Raw genomic sequence first — 18,282 nt, forward strand, 5'->3', positions numbered from 1 at the left:
TGATCTATGGCAGAAATAGGAATTACTGTCAGCCACGGGGTTATTGCTTCCTTTCCCAAACATTCTAGGATGCCAAAACTTGCAATAAACTCTATTAAATAATCTCAGCAGTATCTCTCCGCCATGTGCCATTTGAAAGGACACTAGCCCATGGGTCTCAAATTCAGTGCAATGAAGCAAAAAGAAGAGTGATACAGCAATGCTTCAAGAAATGGCACTTAAGTTTTTAAATGGCTTTTCTGACAATTCCTGAGTGCTATTTCAAGCAGCTTTCTCCAGAGAATTTTCAAAAAGATGCTTTATTCTTCAAGACTGTTTACCGTACTTCGTTAAAATTGCATTTTGAAATCCTGTTAGTAATAATTTAAATTATTTTCTGGCTCTACTTTCCACAAAAGAATGTCCAGAAGAAACTACTTCTGGCTTTCCATAAGGTCAAAGTGAGGAGCTGCTGGTGTGAGTTTAGACCACATGTGAACACAAGACATGCTCAGTAATCAAACAATGGTTTTGAAAACCTTTTTCCCTGTTTGCCAATTGGATTCACATGAAGAAAACTCAAGATCATAGAATCACAGAATCACAGAATGGTTTGGGTCATAAAAGACCTTAAAGATCATCTAGTCCAACCCCCTGCCATGAGCAGGGACATCTTCACCAGCTCAGGTTGCTCAGAGCCCCGTCCAGCCTGGCCTGGGATGTCTCCAGGGATGGTTCATCCACCACCTCTCTGGCCAACCTGGGCCAGGCTCTCACCACCCTGAGGGCAACAATTTCTTCCTCATGTCTGTCCTGAATCTCCCCTCTTTTCATTTAAAACCATCACCCCTTGTCCTATCACAACAGGCCCTGCTCAAAAGTCTGTCTCCATCTTTCTTACAGGACCCTTTTAAGTCCGGAAGGGCCGCACTAAGGTCTCCCCGGAGCTTCTGAACACCCCAACTCTCTCAGCCTGTCCTCCCAGCAGAGCTGTTCCAGCCTCGCATCATTTCTGGGGCTCCTCTGGCCCCTCTCCAGCAGGTCCATGTGTGTCCTGTGCTGAGGACCCAGAGCTGGACCAGCACTGCAGGGGGGTCTCACCAGAGCGGAGCAGAGGGGCAGAATCCCCTCCCTCCACCTGCTGCTCACGCTGCTGGGGATGCAGCCCAGGACAGGGGTGGATTTCTGGGCTGCAAGTGCACGTTGATGGCTCATGGCCAATCTTTCACCCCCAGCACCCCAAGTCCTTCCCCTCAGGGTTGCTCTCAATACACTGATTCCCAGCCTCTATTTGTGCTTGGGATTGCACTGACCCACATGCAGGACCTTGCACTTGGCCTTGTTGAACTTCACGAGGTTCTCACAAGCCCACATCTGCAGCCATACAAGCTCCCTCTGGGTGGATCCCATCCCATAGAGCATCACCCACACCACTCAACTTGGACAGACGGGCAGGTCAAGCTAGTGGGAACCCTGCGTGAACTTGCTGCAGCCACAGGAATTTCATATTTTATGATAATCAGCTGCAGGAACATCCATAGGGATGTAATAAAAGTCACGCTGTGATCTTCTGAACGATAACAGAGAACACCAGCCTTTTTATGTGGTTAAAAATCTCACATGACTGTTTCCTACGGCATCGGTAATTACATAGGGCCCTACATCATGCGATGTATACAGCTGAGATTGGCAACACCGCTCCAGCATTTCTGCTCCGACTGTTCATAAATCAGAGATAAAAGAAGCCACAGTCCTCCCCAGCTGCAGCCTGCAAATACTCTGGTTAAAATAAACCGCCAATCCTTATTAATTAACTCATTATTTTAAGCTCCAAATGGATGATTATTTGGTTTGGATTCAGACAGAATCTGGGTTATTAGATGGTTTCTGTGGTGAGCTATGCGAAGGGATGGACTTAACCCCTCAAAGCTGATGAAAATCAAATGTGAAACTTATCCCTAAAAGCTCCTCAATACCACCATGAGATGGTATCGTGTATAATGAGCATTTTTATAATTCCCTCGCAAAAACCTTTTTATCATGCTAAGATAACAAAAAGCAAAGATAAGTCTGAAATTTAGAGTATGAGGCCGAAACCTTAACTAGCACGAGCTGGACATCTACAGGGACTTCTTTGGTGCTATATCAGTTCTGCTGCTATGAAATCATTAATAAATTAACTTGGGATTTGGGGTCATATTTGAATTATCCTCTGGGGGAAATTTTGCTTTTTAGTCCCTGAATTATGGGTTATATTTTCCAGTATACATTAAGCGGCAAATTAAATGCAATTTCCATATATAGGGCATGCAAGCAGCCATGTCAAGTAACTCATTTGACTCATCTAAATACCAGTATTTTAAGAAAGTTTTGAGATAGTCTTCTACTCTCGTAGAAATGAAGAAAAATAGGAAAATCCTGCTACGGTAGTGTCATATTGACTTAAAATTCACCAAATCAGTGTAAGTTGGTCACAGAATAGTCACGTATCACCTGAGCATTGATTTTCTTTCTATTTTTAAATCCTTTGTTGTTCTGGGCAAACAAGCCATGGCGTGTTGTTTCCATAAACCATTGTCAGTGATTTACCTAAGGAGAAACTGTTCTTGTGTAGTGATCTTTAGTTTTAGATACAATTCTGAGCTATAACTAGTTTGCTCCGTAGAAGGGCCGTATCTAAAGAGCTTCAAATTCATAAAGTGTTGCCCAAAACCCAAATAGATTTTGTTTTAAAAAGCAAGTTTTGATACTCTAAGGTGAAGATGAAAAGTTCAAAGGCAAGGAGAACATGCATTGTAATGAACCAGAAGCTAGGAGGTGAATCAAGCTGATACAACAGGTCTAAAATTACTGCATTTGAACCTCCTGATCTCCACAATGTGGCTCGGAAGTCTGGATGCTTGAAAATACTGAAATAATAGGGTTTTTTTTAATCAGAAGAAAGAAAATGGAGAGGCACCAGTTCCCAGAAGATCTTCCGAAATAATAAGGATACTGCTTTGAAATAATTTCCCTGGTTGGACACAGCAACATTCAGAACTCAAACACAACGCCACACTCACGGCACCCAAAACTTGAGCTTGAGGTTTCGAATTTATTGGAGACCCACACGTAGAATCACACAGTTTGGTAAGAAAGTCCACATCAACTTGTCACAATGAGGTGAAATGGGGAATTACCACCTGCTAACCAAAGGAAAGAGTTTGTCAGCTCCATTTTCCACTCCTACGAAGCACTTTGGGGAAAGACAGACCATGGTTGCAAGGGAAGAAGGATGGAAGGGGATGATTTCTGCAAGGAACTCCAGCCAACTTGACTTTCTACTCCACTTTTCATGTTCTTCCCCTCATTGTTGTTTTTAAATTTTTAATGAGTTTGTGGTTGAATACCCAAGACCAAAACACATGCTAAAGACAATGCTGGTATAATGCACTTCAACACAGCATGAATATTGCAAAACCATGGGTACTGTACATGAACGAAGGCTTGGGGGCTTCCAGTGGAGAAGTCCTCTATGGTGTGGGACCTCCATGGGGCTGAGGGCAGGAGGACAGAAGGACAGGAGGAGAAGAGGGCAGGAGGACAGCAGAACAGGAGGACAGGAGAACAGGAGGACAGGAGAACAGGAGGACAGGACTTTCCAGCACTACACGCCACACTCAGCCCTTCCAGAGCCACCTGATCTGGTGGGAACAGGCATTTCCAGCGTCGCGGCTCACACTGGGGACAGGCGTTCCCAGTACTGCTGCGGGGTGGTGGGACGGGTGTTCCTAGTGGCGTGGGGATGGGTGTTTTGGCACAGCCCTTGCTGGTCCCTGTCAATGCAATGGGGACGAGCGTCTCCAGCATGGCCACCTACACCAGCGAAGGTGCCGTGGGCATTGGTGGCCCCAGAGGGGCATGGGGACAGGACTGGCGCTCCCAGTGCTGCATGGTACGTGGGGGTGGTGTCACTCTGGTGGGGATGGTCTTTTTGGCCAGGATGGATGTTGTCTGGGTGGGATGGTGGTGGGCGCTGGGGGGATGGCTGTGTTGGGGCTCAGCGTGTGTTGGCATCAGGGTTGGCCTGATGTGGGGTGAGTTGGCACCATGTGAGGTGAGCTGGTGCAGTGCGGTGTGGGTCAGTGTGATGTAGGGTGGGTGGACATGATGTGGGATGGGTGGACATGATGTGGGATGGGTGGATATGATGTGGGGTGGGTGGACATGGTGTGGGGTGGGTTGGAGTGGGGTGGGGTGGGTTGGTGTGATGTTGAGTTTGTTGGCATGATGTGGGACAAGTTGGTCTGTTGGGGGCAGGTTGGTGTCATGTGGCACAGGTGACATGATGTGGGGTAGGTTGGGGTGATGTGGGGCAGGTGACATGATGGGGGGTAGGTTGTTGTGGTGTGGAGCACGTTGGGGTGACATGGGGCAGGTTGGTGTGGGGCAGATGACATAGTGTGGGGCAGATGACATGATGTGGGGCAGGTGGCATGGTGTGGGGAAGGTGACATGCTGTGGGGTAGGTTGCTGTGGTGTGGGGCAGGTGGCATGATGTGGGGCAGGTGACATGCTGTGGGGCAGGTTGGTGTGGTGTGGGGCAGATTGGGGTGACATTGGGCAGGTTGGTGTGGGGCAGGTGACATGCTGTGGGACAGGTGACATGCTGTGGGATATGTTGGTGTGGTGTGGGGCGGGTGACACGATGTGAGGCAGGTGACATGATATGGGGCAGGTTGGTGTGGGGCAGGTTACATGATGTGGGGCTGGCTGGTGTCATGTGGGGCAGGTGACACGATGTGGGTAGCGTGGCCCGGCAGTGCCAGGCCGTTCCCGTTGCCATGGCGACACCCGCCCCCTGTCCCCCCCGCACACCCGCCCAGCAAAATATTTTCGTCCCACCACGTGATAAAAACAGCTTCCCCCCAACACGTGACTGTAGACGAGAGACGTCAATCAAACCCGCCTTGTTCCAATCACCTGCCGCTCCTTTGGTTGCCGTCCCTCCTTCCGGAAGTCGACGCTCCAATCGGCGCCCGCTCCTGTCCCGAGTGTTTGACAGAGGCCGCGGAGAGGAGCGTTGATTGGCGTTGCTTTCACCCAGTCGCCTCTCAAGGGCGCAGCCGCGCTCCCGCCTCTGCGCAGCAGCGACCAATGAGCGAGCGGAACACTGCTTCCCTCCCGCCCCCCGCCGGCCGCCCCCCAGCACTGCGGTAATATGGCTCCGTAGCGAGCGGCCCGGGCCGGTGCTGCTGCCGCCATTAACCCCTGGGTGCCCGGCGGCAGGGGGGGAGCGGCCCGCGGGGCTCATGCGCTGCAGCCGCTGCCCGGCCGTTGCCCTACCGTGAGGATGAGCTCGGCTGCCGGCCCCGCCGCCTTACCCCCGGGCTCCGCCACCCGGGCCTTGCATGTGGAGCTGCCCTCGCAGCAGGTACGGCGGGACCTCAGGGGAGGGTCGGGCCGGAGGCGGCCTCAGCTGGGGGAGGGGGTGCTACCTGGGATGCGAGGGTGCTCCCTGAGGTGTAGGGGCCCTCCTTGAGGGGAGGGTGCCCTGAGGTGAAGGGGGGTTGCTCAGTGAGATGTGAGGGTGCTCACTGAGGTATGGGGTCCCCTGTGAAGTGAAGGGGGTTGCTCCCTGGTCTGGAGGGTCCCCTGAGGTGAAGGGCGTTGCTCACTGAGATCTGGGGGTGTCCTGAGGTGAAAGAGGGGTGTTTACTGAGATGTGGAGGTGCTCACTGAGATGTGGGGTCCCCTGAGGTAAAAGGGGGGTGCTACCTGGGATGTGAAGGTGCCCTGAGACGTGGGGATCCCCTGAGGTGTAGGAGGGGGTGGATACTGAGGTCTGGGGTGCCCTGAGTTGAAAGGGGGGTGCTCACTGAGATATGGGGGTGCATCCTGAGATGTGGGTTCCCCTGAGGTGAAAGGGGAGTGCTCACTGAGGTGTGGGGTTTCCTGAGGTAAAAGTGGCATGCTACCTGGGATGTGGAGGTGTGCTGAGATGTGGGGATCCCCTGCAGTGAAGGTGGGGTTGCCCCAACATGAAGAGGGGTGCTCACTGAGATGTGAAGGTGCCCTGAGATGTGGGGATCTCCTGAGGTGAAGGAGGGGGTGGATACTGAGGTCTGGGGTGCCCTGAGCAGAAAAGGGGGTGCATCCTGAGATGTGGGGTCCCCTGAGGTAAAAGTGGCATGCTACCTGGGATGTGGAGGTGTGCTGAGATGTGGGGGTCCCCTGTGGTGAAGGTGGGGAGCACACTGAGGTATAGGTTGCCCCAACACGAAAGGGGTGCTCACTGAGATGTGGAGGTGCTCTGAGATGTGTGCATCCCCTGAGGTGAATGGGGGTGCTCCCCAAGGTTTGGGCCCCCCTGAAGGTGAAGAGATGGAGAAGTGCTCTCTAAAGTGCAATGCCTCTGATATACAGGGATGCCTGAGGCAGAGTCCCCAAGCTGATGGAAGTGGGGTCCCTGAGGAAGGGAGTTTTAGCCCCCTTTTCTTGAGCTGGTAGGAAGATGAGAGGGTGAGGACCCTTTTCCATGGGGACAGTGGTCTGTGCCCTTTTTGTGCCAGCACTGGAGAGTCAAGGAGGGGGTTCCCTCTCCCCAAGAGGCTGCTCCTGTGCCCATGGAGATGCTGGATGCAAACTGCAGCTGAGAGTTGCAGCACAGATAACACCCAGATAAATCAGCTTTAAGCTTGGGTAGCTGATGAGGTGGGAACAGCTGGGGTGCCCTCTGCTCTCCTGATGAATTGGGGTGGAGGATAAAACCTACGGTGAGTTCCGAACAGCGCTGTAATGTTCCCTCCCCATCACATCCTTCCTTCGGCTAACTGTTTTTCCTGTTTGCTGGTAGTTGGCTTTTGGTTTACTGGGCAACCGTCCCGTGTTTTAGTTTTGGAGAGCGTTAGAAGTGAGGTTAAGTGAGGAAGTCTAGGCTGTGCTGGAGGGTTTAGCAATCCGTATCAAACGAAGTCTGTGCCCTTTCCCCTCTTGCATGCAGTGCCTTTTATTTTATGGGTCTAGTCAGCTTAAGCAGTGTGAGGGAGTGGAGTGAATAATTACTTAGCACAGGCATGCTTTTCCGTAGAAGTTCTCTGAGATCTGAATCTGCATGTGAAGATTTAGTTCATTACTTCGGTGCAGTCAATGTTATTAAGAAGTAGACAAGTGATCAGAGTTGAGCTACGTGCTTCCAGGTGTGAAAATGAGGAGTTCCTAGAGAAAAATCAATAGATGCCAACTTGAAATGGAGAGATAACTGCTCCTTGGATAAACATGATTTACCAGATGTCCTCTTAGGGGCAAAGGGAGGGAATGGAGACGGCTCTTGGCCACCAGAGCTGTGCAAGTATTGACCCTAATCTGACAGCAAGTACTTACTCTAAAATGTGGGCCTGTTCTATGTTAAAGAACATAAACACGAGCACTACTGTGAGTGAACTTTACAGGGAGCAGCGGATTGTTCCAGAGATCAAGTAAGGCCTTCTCCCTGCTGAATTTTTGGTTTTATTCTTTCCCAGGCTTATGCAAGAACCAAGTGAACGCTGCAGGGAGAAGCCTTAGTTATTAGTCATTGGACTTCATTTGTGAAAGTGACACCAAAACACAGTCATTTTTTCTAGGAGCAGACACTTTTGTAGGAGTTTTGAGGAACAGAAACTGAATCATCGGTTTGTGTTCCAGTCAAGTAAATATTTAGTTTAAGTTCCCTAGGGTGGGCACTGAAGAAATATTAATTGTAGCAAATGTAAGCCTTGGACAAAGTCTGAGGTATTGTTTTGTTGTGTGCTCTGCAAATATAAGGACCATGTGCTGAGGTGTCTGTGTGCTGTGTCAGTGCTTGTAATCAAATCAAGAAGCTCTGTAACTACAGTCAGAGAGTGATAATAAATCATCCTCTCTCACTGTTTTATCTGAGCTTAAATGTCTGTTACTGAATTACAAGATACTTTACCTTGAAGGGGCTGATATTGTACTGCAGAATCAGGAAAAAGAATGAAAAGTCGTTCCAGTCTATTGTACCACTTCTGTAATGCAAAAAATCTGGCTGATCTGAGTGTGGTGCTACATAATGCAAGGTAATTATTTGCTACCTGCCAGCACAGAAATCAGCTCAGTGATTTGTTTTAGTAGGCAGTTTTCTCTAGAACAACCAATGCTGCATTTTTTGACTATAAGGACAAGAGTAAGGTGGTCTGAGTCACAGCTATAAACCTCCCTAAAGACCAAATTCTCAAATGTGAACTTAAGGTGAGTGCTTTTAATGACTGAAGTGACTTTTTAATGACTGTAATGTGGGTTTAGTCTAGATTTAATTGTTCCAGTGAAATTCGTATTGACTAGAAGACAAAGTTCCTGCTACTGACACATTTGCAGGAGTGGAAAGTCATGTCTGAAACCTTTTGCCACTGTGACAACACTTGTGTCAGGCTGACTAACCTATTCTTTAACTTGCTTGTTGGTGACAGGATGACCTGGCCTAAGAATGCCTTTTGCTGTCATATTCTGCCTTTTAAGTGGGAGAAACAGAGGATATGGCTGTGGATAAATGCATCTGGTTAAGCATAAAATTCCAATTTGTATCCCTAAGTAATTGTGTCAGACCGTCATTTTCTTTTGCTGGAAGAGCAAGTCTAACAGAACTAAAAATGTGTTGGGAAATAATTACACTTTAAAAGCAGATATTCTTTAGCATTATCTCTTTCTAGTTGCTTGAGGCAAGAAAGCCAGGAGTGTCATGAATACTTACTGATTTCTAAATGCTCAAAACTTCTCAGTCCTGTCATCATAAGCAGTTCAAATCCATGGGGGGGAGGGGTTGGGGAAGCCAAACATTTCAGACTCTCATATTCCAAATGAAAGAGGTTGGGCAAAAAAATGCCATCTTAACAGACAGAGCCAGTTATGCTGCAGTCAAATGATCTTTTCAATGTTCCTGTGCTGATTGTCATGTGTGCTTCTCTAGAGGCAGAAAAGCACATCTTTGTGGGCTCCAAAAACAGCGCCTCCAGCAAACTTTTCCTTCATGCTGAAATTGAGGAACTTTTGCTATCAATTCCACCATGAGATAGAAGCTTTTGATGAACTGTGAGACAGTGTTTGAAGCTTGAACTTGAACTGCAGTACAAACAGCCGTACTGTACAGCACAGGCTGTAGTGCGTGAATAAAGAGTTGTAATGAAGAAAAAGAGCCCATAAATTTTTTTTTCTTAAATGAATGATTTTCAGTCAGTCTGTGGTTTAAGCGTGTCCAATCCCCCTTGTCCACATGACACGAATAATCTATAGGTATAATTGCGTTTGGTTTTGGGTGAAGCAGAGGAGGATCCCTCAGAAATAATGGCTAGAACCATGTCAGAAAATTATTAAAATGTCCCCATCACTTAATTGTGATAAAGATAGATGACAGAAGAAAAGCAAACAAACCCCACTGTGGATGCCAGTGTAGTAGATGAGTATAAGGTTGTAAGTGTATTAGCACTTCAGTGACTTGACTGATTTTAAAACGTCATTTCAGCAGCCACTTGGGAGTGGTTTGACTGTACACCAACTGCAGGGAAAATGCTCATCAGCTGGTTGCATCTCTACCACCATTACTTACTGACTGTAAGCTAGAAAGTTTGGTCTGTTTGTGTCGCTGATTTCCACTGGCTTGACTGAAGATCATCTATTACTTCCAAATTACAGAATCGCAGAATCGATTGGGTTGAAAAAGACCTCAGAGATCATCCAGTCCAACCCTTGGTCCAATTCCAGTCCATTGACTAGATCATGGCACTAAGTGCCATGTCCAGTCTCAGTTGAAAAACCTCCAGGGCCGGTGAGTCCAGCACCTCCCTGGGCAGCCATTCCAATGCCTGACCACTCTCTCTGCAAAGAATTGCTTTCTAATCTCCAGCCTCAATTTCCCCTGGCAGAGTTGAAGCCCATGGCCCCTTGTCCTATTGCTGATGCCTGGGAGAAGAGCCCAATCCCCACCTGGCTAGAACTGCCCTTCAGGTAGTTCTAGAGAGTGCTGAGCTCACCTCTAAGCCTCCTCTTCTCCAGACTAAACAAGCCCAGCTCCCTCAGCCTCTCCCCATAGGGCTTGTGCTCAAGTCCCTTCCCCAGTCTTGTTGCTCTTCTCTGGACCCGCTCCAGCACTTCAATCTCTTTCCTGAGCTGAGGGGCCCAGAACTGAACACAACACTCCAGGTGTGGCCTCACCAATGCAGAGTATGGGGGAAGGATCACTGCCCTTGTCCTGCTGATCATGCTATTTTTGATACAGGAATTATAGGCAAAAAATGGTAGGTGATGTTTATACTGTACATTAGGCCGTTCTATAATGGCACTGTAGATCACCTCCACCGATATCTGCTTTTTTCCCCAGGAAACCGTTCAACTCTTGGACCTCTATTATTGATGCCTTGATGTAAGTGATTTTCTGCTCACTGGAGATACGTTGGGCAATGGGGAGAAAAAAAGCTAGGTATTATAGATACTAGGGGATACACTATGAGACATAAACTGAGTTAGTTCTTTTCCATGAGAGGATTTAGTTCCAGTTCAGTGTTGGTCAGTCGTGTTTCAGTGTGCCCCATGTAGTTGTGTCCAACGTGGGTTTCCAAGATGAGCTGCTCAAAGACTGTGGATGTGTTATGTGGAAGGGAGTGAGATGTGCTCTGGTGAAGATGGACGCGGTGGTAAGAAGGGCAGGAGTAACTTGTTCCATCCTGTATAGCCATGCTAGACCGAAGTCCACATGACCCAATATCTTCTATATCTTTCAGCTCATCTCTTGTCAGATGGTGGAAGTTTCTGTGGAAATGAGCAGCAATGACCTTTCAGCCACAAACTTCAGAATTTGTGTTTAGGGTGGAGCAAGCAGTGGGACTTTCCAAGGACACTGTAACCTCTGTTCACTTGCAGGCTGGGATTCAGAATGGAATTCAGATGGATTTTTAGGAGCAAAACTTAGAAAAGGTGGCTCGTGTGGCTTCTGTACTAGTTGAACTCTAGGAGCAGTTTAGCTCCATAGTGTGGGAGAGAGTTTTAGGATGATAAGGTCAAGGGGCCTGAACTGGTTCCATGATGGACCATGTGAGGTTTCTTTGTACTCTAAACTTCAACAAACTGCAGAACATGACATTTGGTTATACTCAGTGCTGGTACAGACTTGTCAGACTAGATGCATGTTGGTTTTATGAAATACACGTTGGCATTTCCATTAGCCAGGTAAAACTATTATGTGGCCAGGATATGTTTTCTCCTTTCTCCTGTCCCACCACTGTTCAAAACAGTAGGTTGTCCTCATCCTAAACCTCTTTGGCAGGGAAAGGTCTTTAGTTTTGAAGACTGAAGATGAAAATCTTATTTATGAACTGAAAAAGCTTCTATCAACCAAACAAAGTTCTGGAGCAGACCCGTAAGTGGTAGGAAGAAAAGCCCCCAAATCAACTTTGAACATGAATCCACTCTGTAATGTTTACCTTCCATGAACTGGTTGAATGTAATAAAGATATTTAATTCAAAGACCGTGAAGGTCCTTTTCAGGTTTATACTCTTATTCCATTTTCTTTCCTATAAATAAGTGGGAAGTTGATGGCAAGATCCAAATATCTCATTGAGGACCATAGCATTGAAGATTCTGTCCATTCTATAAAATTTCTTGTGTAAGAAATTGTTCCACTGAGCTACATTTAAAGAAATAATATATACTAAATGTCTGACAGTCTTTGAGCGTCTGGGGTTTTAGTAATGACACGAGCTTTAATGTACACGCTTCAGAAACTTGCATTGCTGCACTGTTTGAACCCAGGATGGAAAGGAATGGAAGTCACGAGTGAACTTCAAAGCAAAAGATGTTTTTTCTTTTGAAAGTACTTCTGGAAAGACCTTTCCAGGAAGGAAAGAAAAAGTACTTTTGGATTGCAGGTGCTTCTGAATTCCTATAATAAATAAAAACATATTTTCAGGAGTTGAAAGTGACCATCCAGTACCTTAGATACTTGAGGTGATCTGAGTGAGTAGAGGTGAAGCAAGATGAGAAGAATATGGGTGAGTTAGAACAAGGTTAAAATTTCATGGTTACTTTCTTTAAAGATGTGTGCACCAACTTGGGTAATATGACAGAAATAGGTGACTGAAAATGTGCTCGCAAATGAGTTTGAGAGGTCTTGTGTGTGGGAGAAGTGAAGAAAGCTGCTGCATGGGTACGTGTGTTCTAGTTTTTCAGCTAAAACAGTGTGAAAAGAGCTTAAAGTAGTTTTATGTAGCTATTGTTTTACATTCCACTGAGTAATATGAAAACAAAGAGTGATTCTTAAGTATTTTACTTCCCCTTTCCTACTAAAAATGCTGGGGGAAATCAGAATAGCGGATGGAAAGTGTCATATTTGAATATTGCTTTCACTTCTCCTTGACGTGTGCTATCTTTAAAGGCCAAATGGGGAGGGAAGTGCCGCTCCAGTCAAGCACCACAATGTGAATGTGGACCTAGTGTTAAAACATTTGTATCCACGTCCAGCTGTATCCATGTATAACGCTTATTAGAGATAATTAGTAGGAAACTGTTGTTAAAGTTGCTGTCAAACCATAATTGTAGCCCAGAAGGTTGGATGTTAATCTGGTGCTAGATTATTTTCTCTCTGCAGTGTGTACTTTTTTCCAAGGAATGCAAGTGTGATTCACAGACTGGATGATCTGTTGATAAGTTAGAGACTGTTCTGTCAGAAAGCTCTAATAAATCAGTTTTGATGCTTTATTCAGGAGATATGTGGAGGGTTGGGGAATACTCTTAATTGAGTGAAGGAAAGGTCTTGGTAGCTGGTAACTAAGGACTCATTCCTTGTTAATGAAGAGACGCTGCTCTGCCCTTGAATTGTCATCCAGTAACATGATAAACATTCATATGCTTCAGGTTATTAATCTGTGGCTGCTGTTTGCTTGTGTAACTTGGTGCATGCCTAAAATCAAGTGATTCTTTAAAGTCAGAAGTGCCTTTGCTTTGATTTTTGTTGATGCTTTATTCCATAAGGACCTGTTTACTTTTTTGGGTCCTTCCTTCTTAGCATCATCCTGTTTTCCATTGCTTAATTGGTATTCCCAGGTCATTCCCACAGCTAATATGGACTAAACCTCTCTTGCCCAAGGTGACATTAAGAGGCTTAAGGGACTTCTCTGAGCTGCTATAGTGCATTATTAATGGGGTAGAACTTGTGCCCTGATCTTTTCTACCCATGGCATAGTTCGCATGTTGTATGGAAGAAGCAGTTACAGTTTTGGTCTTTCATCTTGCAAGTGAGTAAATATTTAGATGAACTGGGAGGAAAACGTCAATAAGGAAAGATGCTATTTGTAGCTGCTGTGCCTTAAAGGTCTTGGTTAAAGATGGACAGACTGTGTATGTAGTTCCTTGTTATTTGTATCTTATATAAACAGCTAGCAAGAGGAGCTTTGTCTGGCAAGTGGTCAGTGCTTGTAAGATTTTCTTAAGCCCAGTTTAGAACAATATTTTAGGGTGTGCTGACAGTTATTTTTCAGAGTTAAGGTGTTTGCCAGCTTGCTTGATCTGTCACTCTTGGTGTGGTAGTGACCATAACCAAACACAGCTGTTCAAACCATGCACAGAAAGAACTTGATTTGCTTAAGTCACTGCATGGGCTTATGATTTTGCTTTTGAATCTGCTAATGTTACATTTTAAGTAAATTCTATGTTTTGAGACTTGTTCTGTTGCGCCTAACCAGCTGTTTGTATCCTAAGACTGAGTACTGCTGTCTTCCGTACCTGTTCCTACATTATGTTTTAAATGATGAGCTCTTTCAGTCTTTCTGCAGAGGTGAGCACGAGTTTTGGATGTGGAAAGAAGGATGAGGATGCAGAAGATTAGTGAAGAGTTTGAACACTGTGGGCTTGTGTTGAATATCAGTTTTGATCTTGACTGTTTAGTTGGTTCTGAGCTCTAATAAAGCAGTGTAGATTTTCTGTAGGTGTACTTCTGTGCATAAAGAGATTTCTTGCTCCTGTTGAACAGTTACCAGCTGTTTACATCATTACTCTGAGGTTGAACTTGAGTTCTGAGTTGCTCCCTAGTGTAAATTCAGTCATTTAAAGAGGAAAGAGTTTAGTGGGGTAGGTAGTAAGAAAGGATACAAAGGAGGATAGATCAAAGGACTTCGCCACCTATTAAGAGTAATATGTATCTATCTTTAATTTTTTTCAGTGATTATGCAATTAGCTATCTTCATTATTTTCTGATACTAGTGCTGTCATTTTAATTAGCATTAAAGGAGCAGGTTGTGCTATGGACTGACATACTTTGTTAGATATAACATGGACTTCACATATTGCATTATTTAGCTTTGGGTTGAGCTAAGAGAAGACTCAGTAGCTGGAGAATATTTATACCTCTGCATGGGCCATGTCAAATATAGGGATGCTCCTTGTTTTTCCTCTGTCACTTTCTCCCTGTATGAATTAGGGAAGACTCCATGTCTTTTGGACCACATAATCCATTTGCTGACTGTCCTTGTTGAAACTCTCAATGCAATACAGGGGTAGTTGTGGTGGAGTATGAATGATTAGGAAACCTGTATTGAGCCTTAATGTGTTCAAGTGAAGGTTTCACAGGTGTTTTCTGTCTAAAGTGAACCTTTCAAAAGCCTTTCAGATGCTCATAAGTGTAATGGAAAGGAAGTACGTTGATTTAAGGAACTGTAAAGTAAAATCCACAATTGCACGTCTGTGAAAACTTCAAGCCCATGTTTGACTTTTCTTGTGGTCATTTATTCTGGGTAAATCACACTGCACAGATTCAATGTGTCTCGTTCTTTGCATCAAATCTTTAGCAGTGTGAGGAAATAAAGTGTTATATGTATCTATGTTGCATCTTCACAGGAAAAAAATGCAGTTACATTCTTACTGTGCATCTTCGAACTGGTACCAGAAAGTAGCTGAGCCTTAGAAAGGGAAATTAATTCCTGAACTGCTGTTAAATCCCATCCCTTGACATAAGGAAACTGAGATATGAAGAGGGGCAAAATTATGAGGAGATCCACAAGCAATTAATTGAACTGATGGTGGCTGTGTGGCTTTGATGGTCTTGCTGTCTTCACATAAATTCCTTATGGTATGTCCTACAAAACTGTGTATCAAATGCTTCTGCTTTGCTTTGAAGTAGATCTGAAATCACATGTGATTCTCTTTACTCTGAGCTGTCAGAAGCTGAGCTGAGAAAAACTGATTACAAAACGTACAAAAAAAATCTTCCTAGCAAGTGTGTAAATTGGAGTACAAACATTTTCCTGTCCTTCCTGTGGCTTTAAGTGACAAAACATCTGAACTTCCCATTGTACGTTCCTTTGCTGTTAAAAGCTTTGTGTACTTGACGCAAACCTTCTGTAATGTACCTTTTTTTTTTGTAGTGGAGTGTATTAAATTGGAAAACAAGGCAGCTTGAAAGCTTACATAAAATTGAAGTATGAATTCTTGTCTGTCATCTGACTTCCAAGAACTCGTATCATATGATTGCTACTTAATAGTCAAACTGGTACGAACAGGCGAAAGCAAGTAGTGAAAATCTGAGGAAATGGGAAGTTGTAGTAACAAGGTTTAGAGCTATGATAATAAATAATACAAATGTTGGCCAAATACAGTCCATATTTTGACAGATTTTTCTTTTTTAGAAATTTTATGCTTTTTAAGAAAGTTAAAAATCACAGAATCTCAGAATGTCAGGGATTGGAAGGAACCTCGAAAGCTCATGCAGTGCAATCCCCCCATGGAGCAGGAACACCCAGATGAGGTTACACAGGAAGGTGTCCAGGCGGGTTGGAATGTCTGCACAGAAGGAGACTCCACAACCTCCCTGGGCAGCCTGGGCCAGGCTCTGCCACCCTCACCAGGAACAAGTTTCTTCTCATATTTAAGTGGAACCTTTTGTGTTCCAGTTTGTACCCATTACCCCTTGTCCTATCATTGGTTGTCACCGAGAAGAGCCTGACTCCATCCTCCTGACACTCACCCTTTAGATATCTGTAAACATGAATGAGGTCACCCCTCAGTCTCCTCTTGTCCAGCTCCAGAGCCCCAGCTCCCTCAGCCTTTCCTCACACGGGAGATGCTCCACTCCCTTCAGCATCTTGGTGGCTGTGCTGGACTCTCTCCAGCAGTTCCCTGTCCTGCTGGAACTGAGGGGCCACAACTGGACACAATATTCCAGGTGTGGTCTCCCCAGGGCAGAGCAGAGGGGCAGGAGAACCTCTCTGACCTACTGACCACCCCCTTTTAACCCACCCCAGGTACCATTGGCCTTCCTGGCCACAAGAGCCCAGTGCTGGCTCATGTTCATCCTGCTGTCCACCAGGACCCCCAGGTCCCTTTCCCCTACACTGCTCTCTAAAAAATATTCAACCTGATTGCTGTCAGCTACAAAACACAGAGCTTTGTGTTTTCCTGGGACTTCATTATTACAAATATTCAGAGACCTGCATAGCTGACCTCACAAGCTGAGGTCTGTTAACTTGGAATCAGCTCCATTTGCTGTAGTAACGTTTGTGTTGCTAACTAATCTTTGCGTCGTGCTTTAATGCTAAAATAGTTGGAAGGATTTTGCTGAAATTCTTCCAGAGCTCCTGTGGGTCATAAAACAAACAAGCCAGGAAACTCATGTGGAATCCAGGTAAAACCAGAATATATACCAGCTTGTACCAGTCAGAGCTGATCCTGACCTGAAAAGAATTTATGGAGTATTTTCCTGCAAAACAATCGGGAAGAGAGCAGAAAATCAGAGGAGGTGTCGAGAAATGAAGATTATGTCTTGATGTTTATATTAAAAACTGATAAGCAGGATGCTTCATTAAAGGCTATGTAAGGAGAACTGGTGCTGAAATTGTGATCGGTGTTGAAAGTCACCTACAATAAATCTTCTGGAGAAGAAATATTTCTTTTCAGGGAATCAGACCTCTGTAAGAACTCTGATTTGCTTTTGGCAACTTTGGGCTTTTTAAAGTATTTTCTGTAAATTTCGGCTTCGATTGTATGAGATGGTTTCCCACCCTTCTTACGCTGGTTACACTTTTTCCTTCCCTCCATCCTCCATAAGTCAACCCCCCTAGAATGAGCAGTTAAATCTGACCTGCTACTCTGCTAAGCAATGATCCAGATATGCCATTGTTCAGGCTGCCTGCACGAAATTCAGTGCTGTTGGAAAAGTTAATTAACCCTTTTAATATCATTTCTGCTTGATGGAGCTTACCTAAATCAGTGCTCTGCTGAAAAATAACTTCTTTTATTCTTTTGCAGTAGGATATCTTATTAAAATGCTTGGTGTGGTGTCTGAGAGCTTTAGTACTTTTTTGCTGATAAACTGTCAACTGTTTGAGGAGAGAATAATCTATACTCATCTGCATATTTTGCTTATCTTTTTTAAATGAAAGCAGATCCTGCACTATCCGTTTGCACAGCTGGCCTGTTTTATGTGACTCATGGGGCTGCTACGGCACTAATTATGTTTTCTAGCACTTGTATTTTGATTTTTAAACTGACCTTTTTTTTGGAATGGCTGCTCTGGTTGCACAGCATCTCATCTGCGGGGATCCCTCCTTGCAATGAAGATTTCTTGATACTTATATAGAAAGAGCAAACAGCTAACATGTATCTCTAATGAGAAGTGGCTGCTTATCCCCACTTCATCTAAAAGAAAAAGGAAATGAAAGAACATGGGATTATTTGCAGCTGTATTCAGTGTAAGGGGTCACTTCTCCATAAATAATTTGCTTCTGCAGTTTGAAATGTGCTATACATCATTGTAAACCCCTTTTCGCTTTGCCTATACAAGCGTCAAGCTGTACGTATCTCCGTGCATATTTTAAGTTATCATTTAAGGGCTCCTGTCTCCTTTGGCTGCTTTTTGCTCCACTGCCCCCCTCTTCCATCACCCCAGCTGCTTGTACAGCCACATGATGAACCATATTGAGGAACCGATGGGGTGAAACTACCCCAGAAAAAAGCAGGCGGCGGTTCGTTTGCATCCAAATCGGTTCCCTGGTGTGATTTACTGAGCAGCTGCACCAGTTCTTATTGATGGGGGTACAGATGAGGAACGTGATGCAGCCGGATGATTTAACTCATGCCTGAAAGCTGAACTACAAGACAGTATTTCTTTTTTTGTTCTACATATTCTAATATCTTGAACAAAAGATGTGAAACATACGAGGTAACACTTTATAAAGATATGAAAATTCCCTAAAATAATACTTATTGTTTGTCACAGAACAGCTGCAAGCCCTCGATGAAAAATCTTAGAGCCGATTTGAATTGTCTTTTGGATGCATCTTCGT

General features: G+C 45.0%; 1 protein-coding gene across 6 annotated transcripts in view; it reads left to right on the top strand.

Moving 5' to 3' along the window:
• The first annotated feature begins 3,792 nt into the window (after window positions 1-3,792).
• Window positions 3,793-18,282, top strand: part of UVRAG (UV radiation resistance associated) — a 111,749-nt gene continuing 97,259 nt past the window's right edge. The window contains exon 1 of one of the 6 annotated variants that reach the window (XM_065071705.1): window positions 3,793-3,913. In XM_065071705.1, coding sequence (XP_064927777.1) covers window positions 3,806-3,913 — 108 coding nt within the window. In that variant the 5' untranslated portion in view covers window positions 3,793-3,805. Of the gene's footprint in view, window positions 3,914-5,143; window positions 5,393-10,412; window positions 15,072-18,282 lie in introns of those variants that run through there. The other 5 variants (XM_065071792.1, XM_065071865.1, XM_065071472.1 and 2 more) reach the window with 5 other exon arrangements.

Source organism: Columba livia, chromosome 1, assembly GCF_036013475.1.
Source record: "Columba livia isolate bColLiv1 breed racing homer chromosome 1, bColLiv1.pat.W.v2, whole genome shotgun sequence".
Classification (NCBI taxonomy): Eukaryota; Metazoa; Chordata; class Aves; order Columbiformes; family Columbidae; genus Columba; species Columba livia.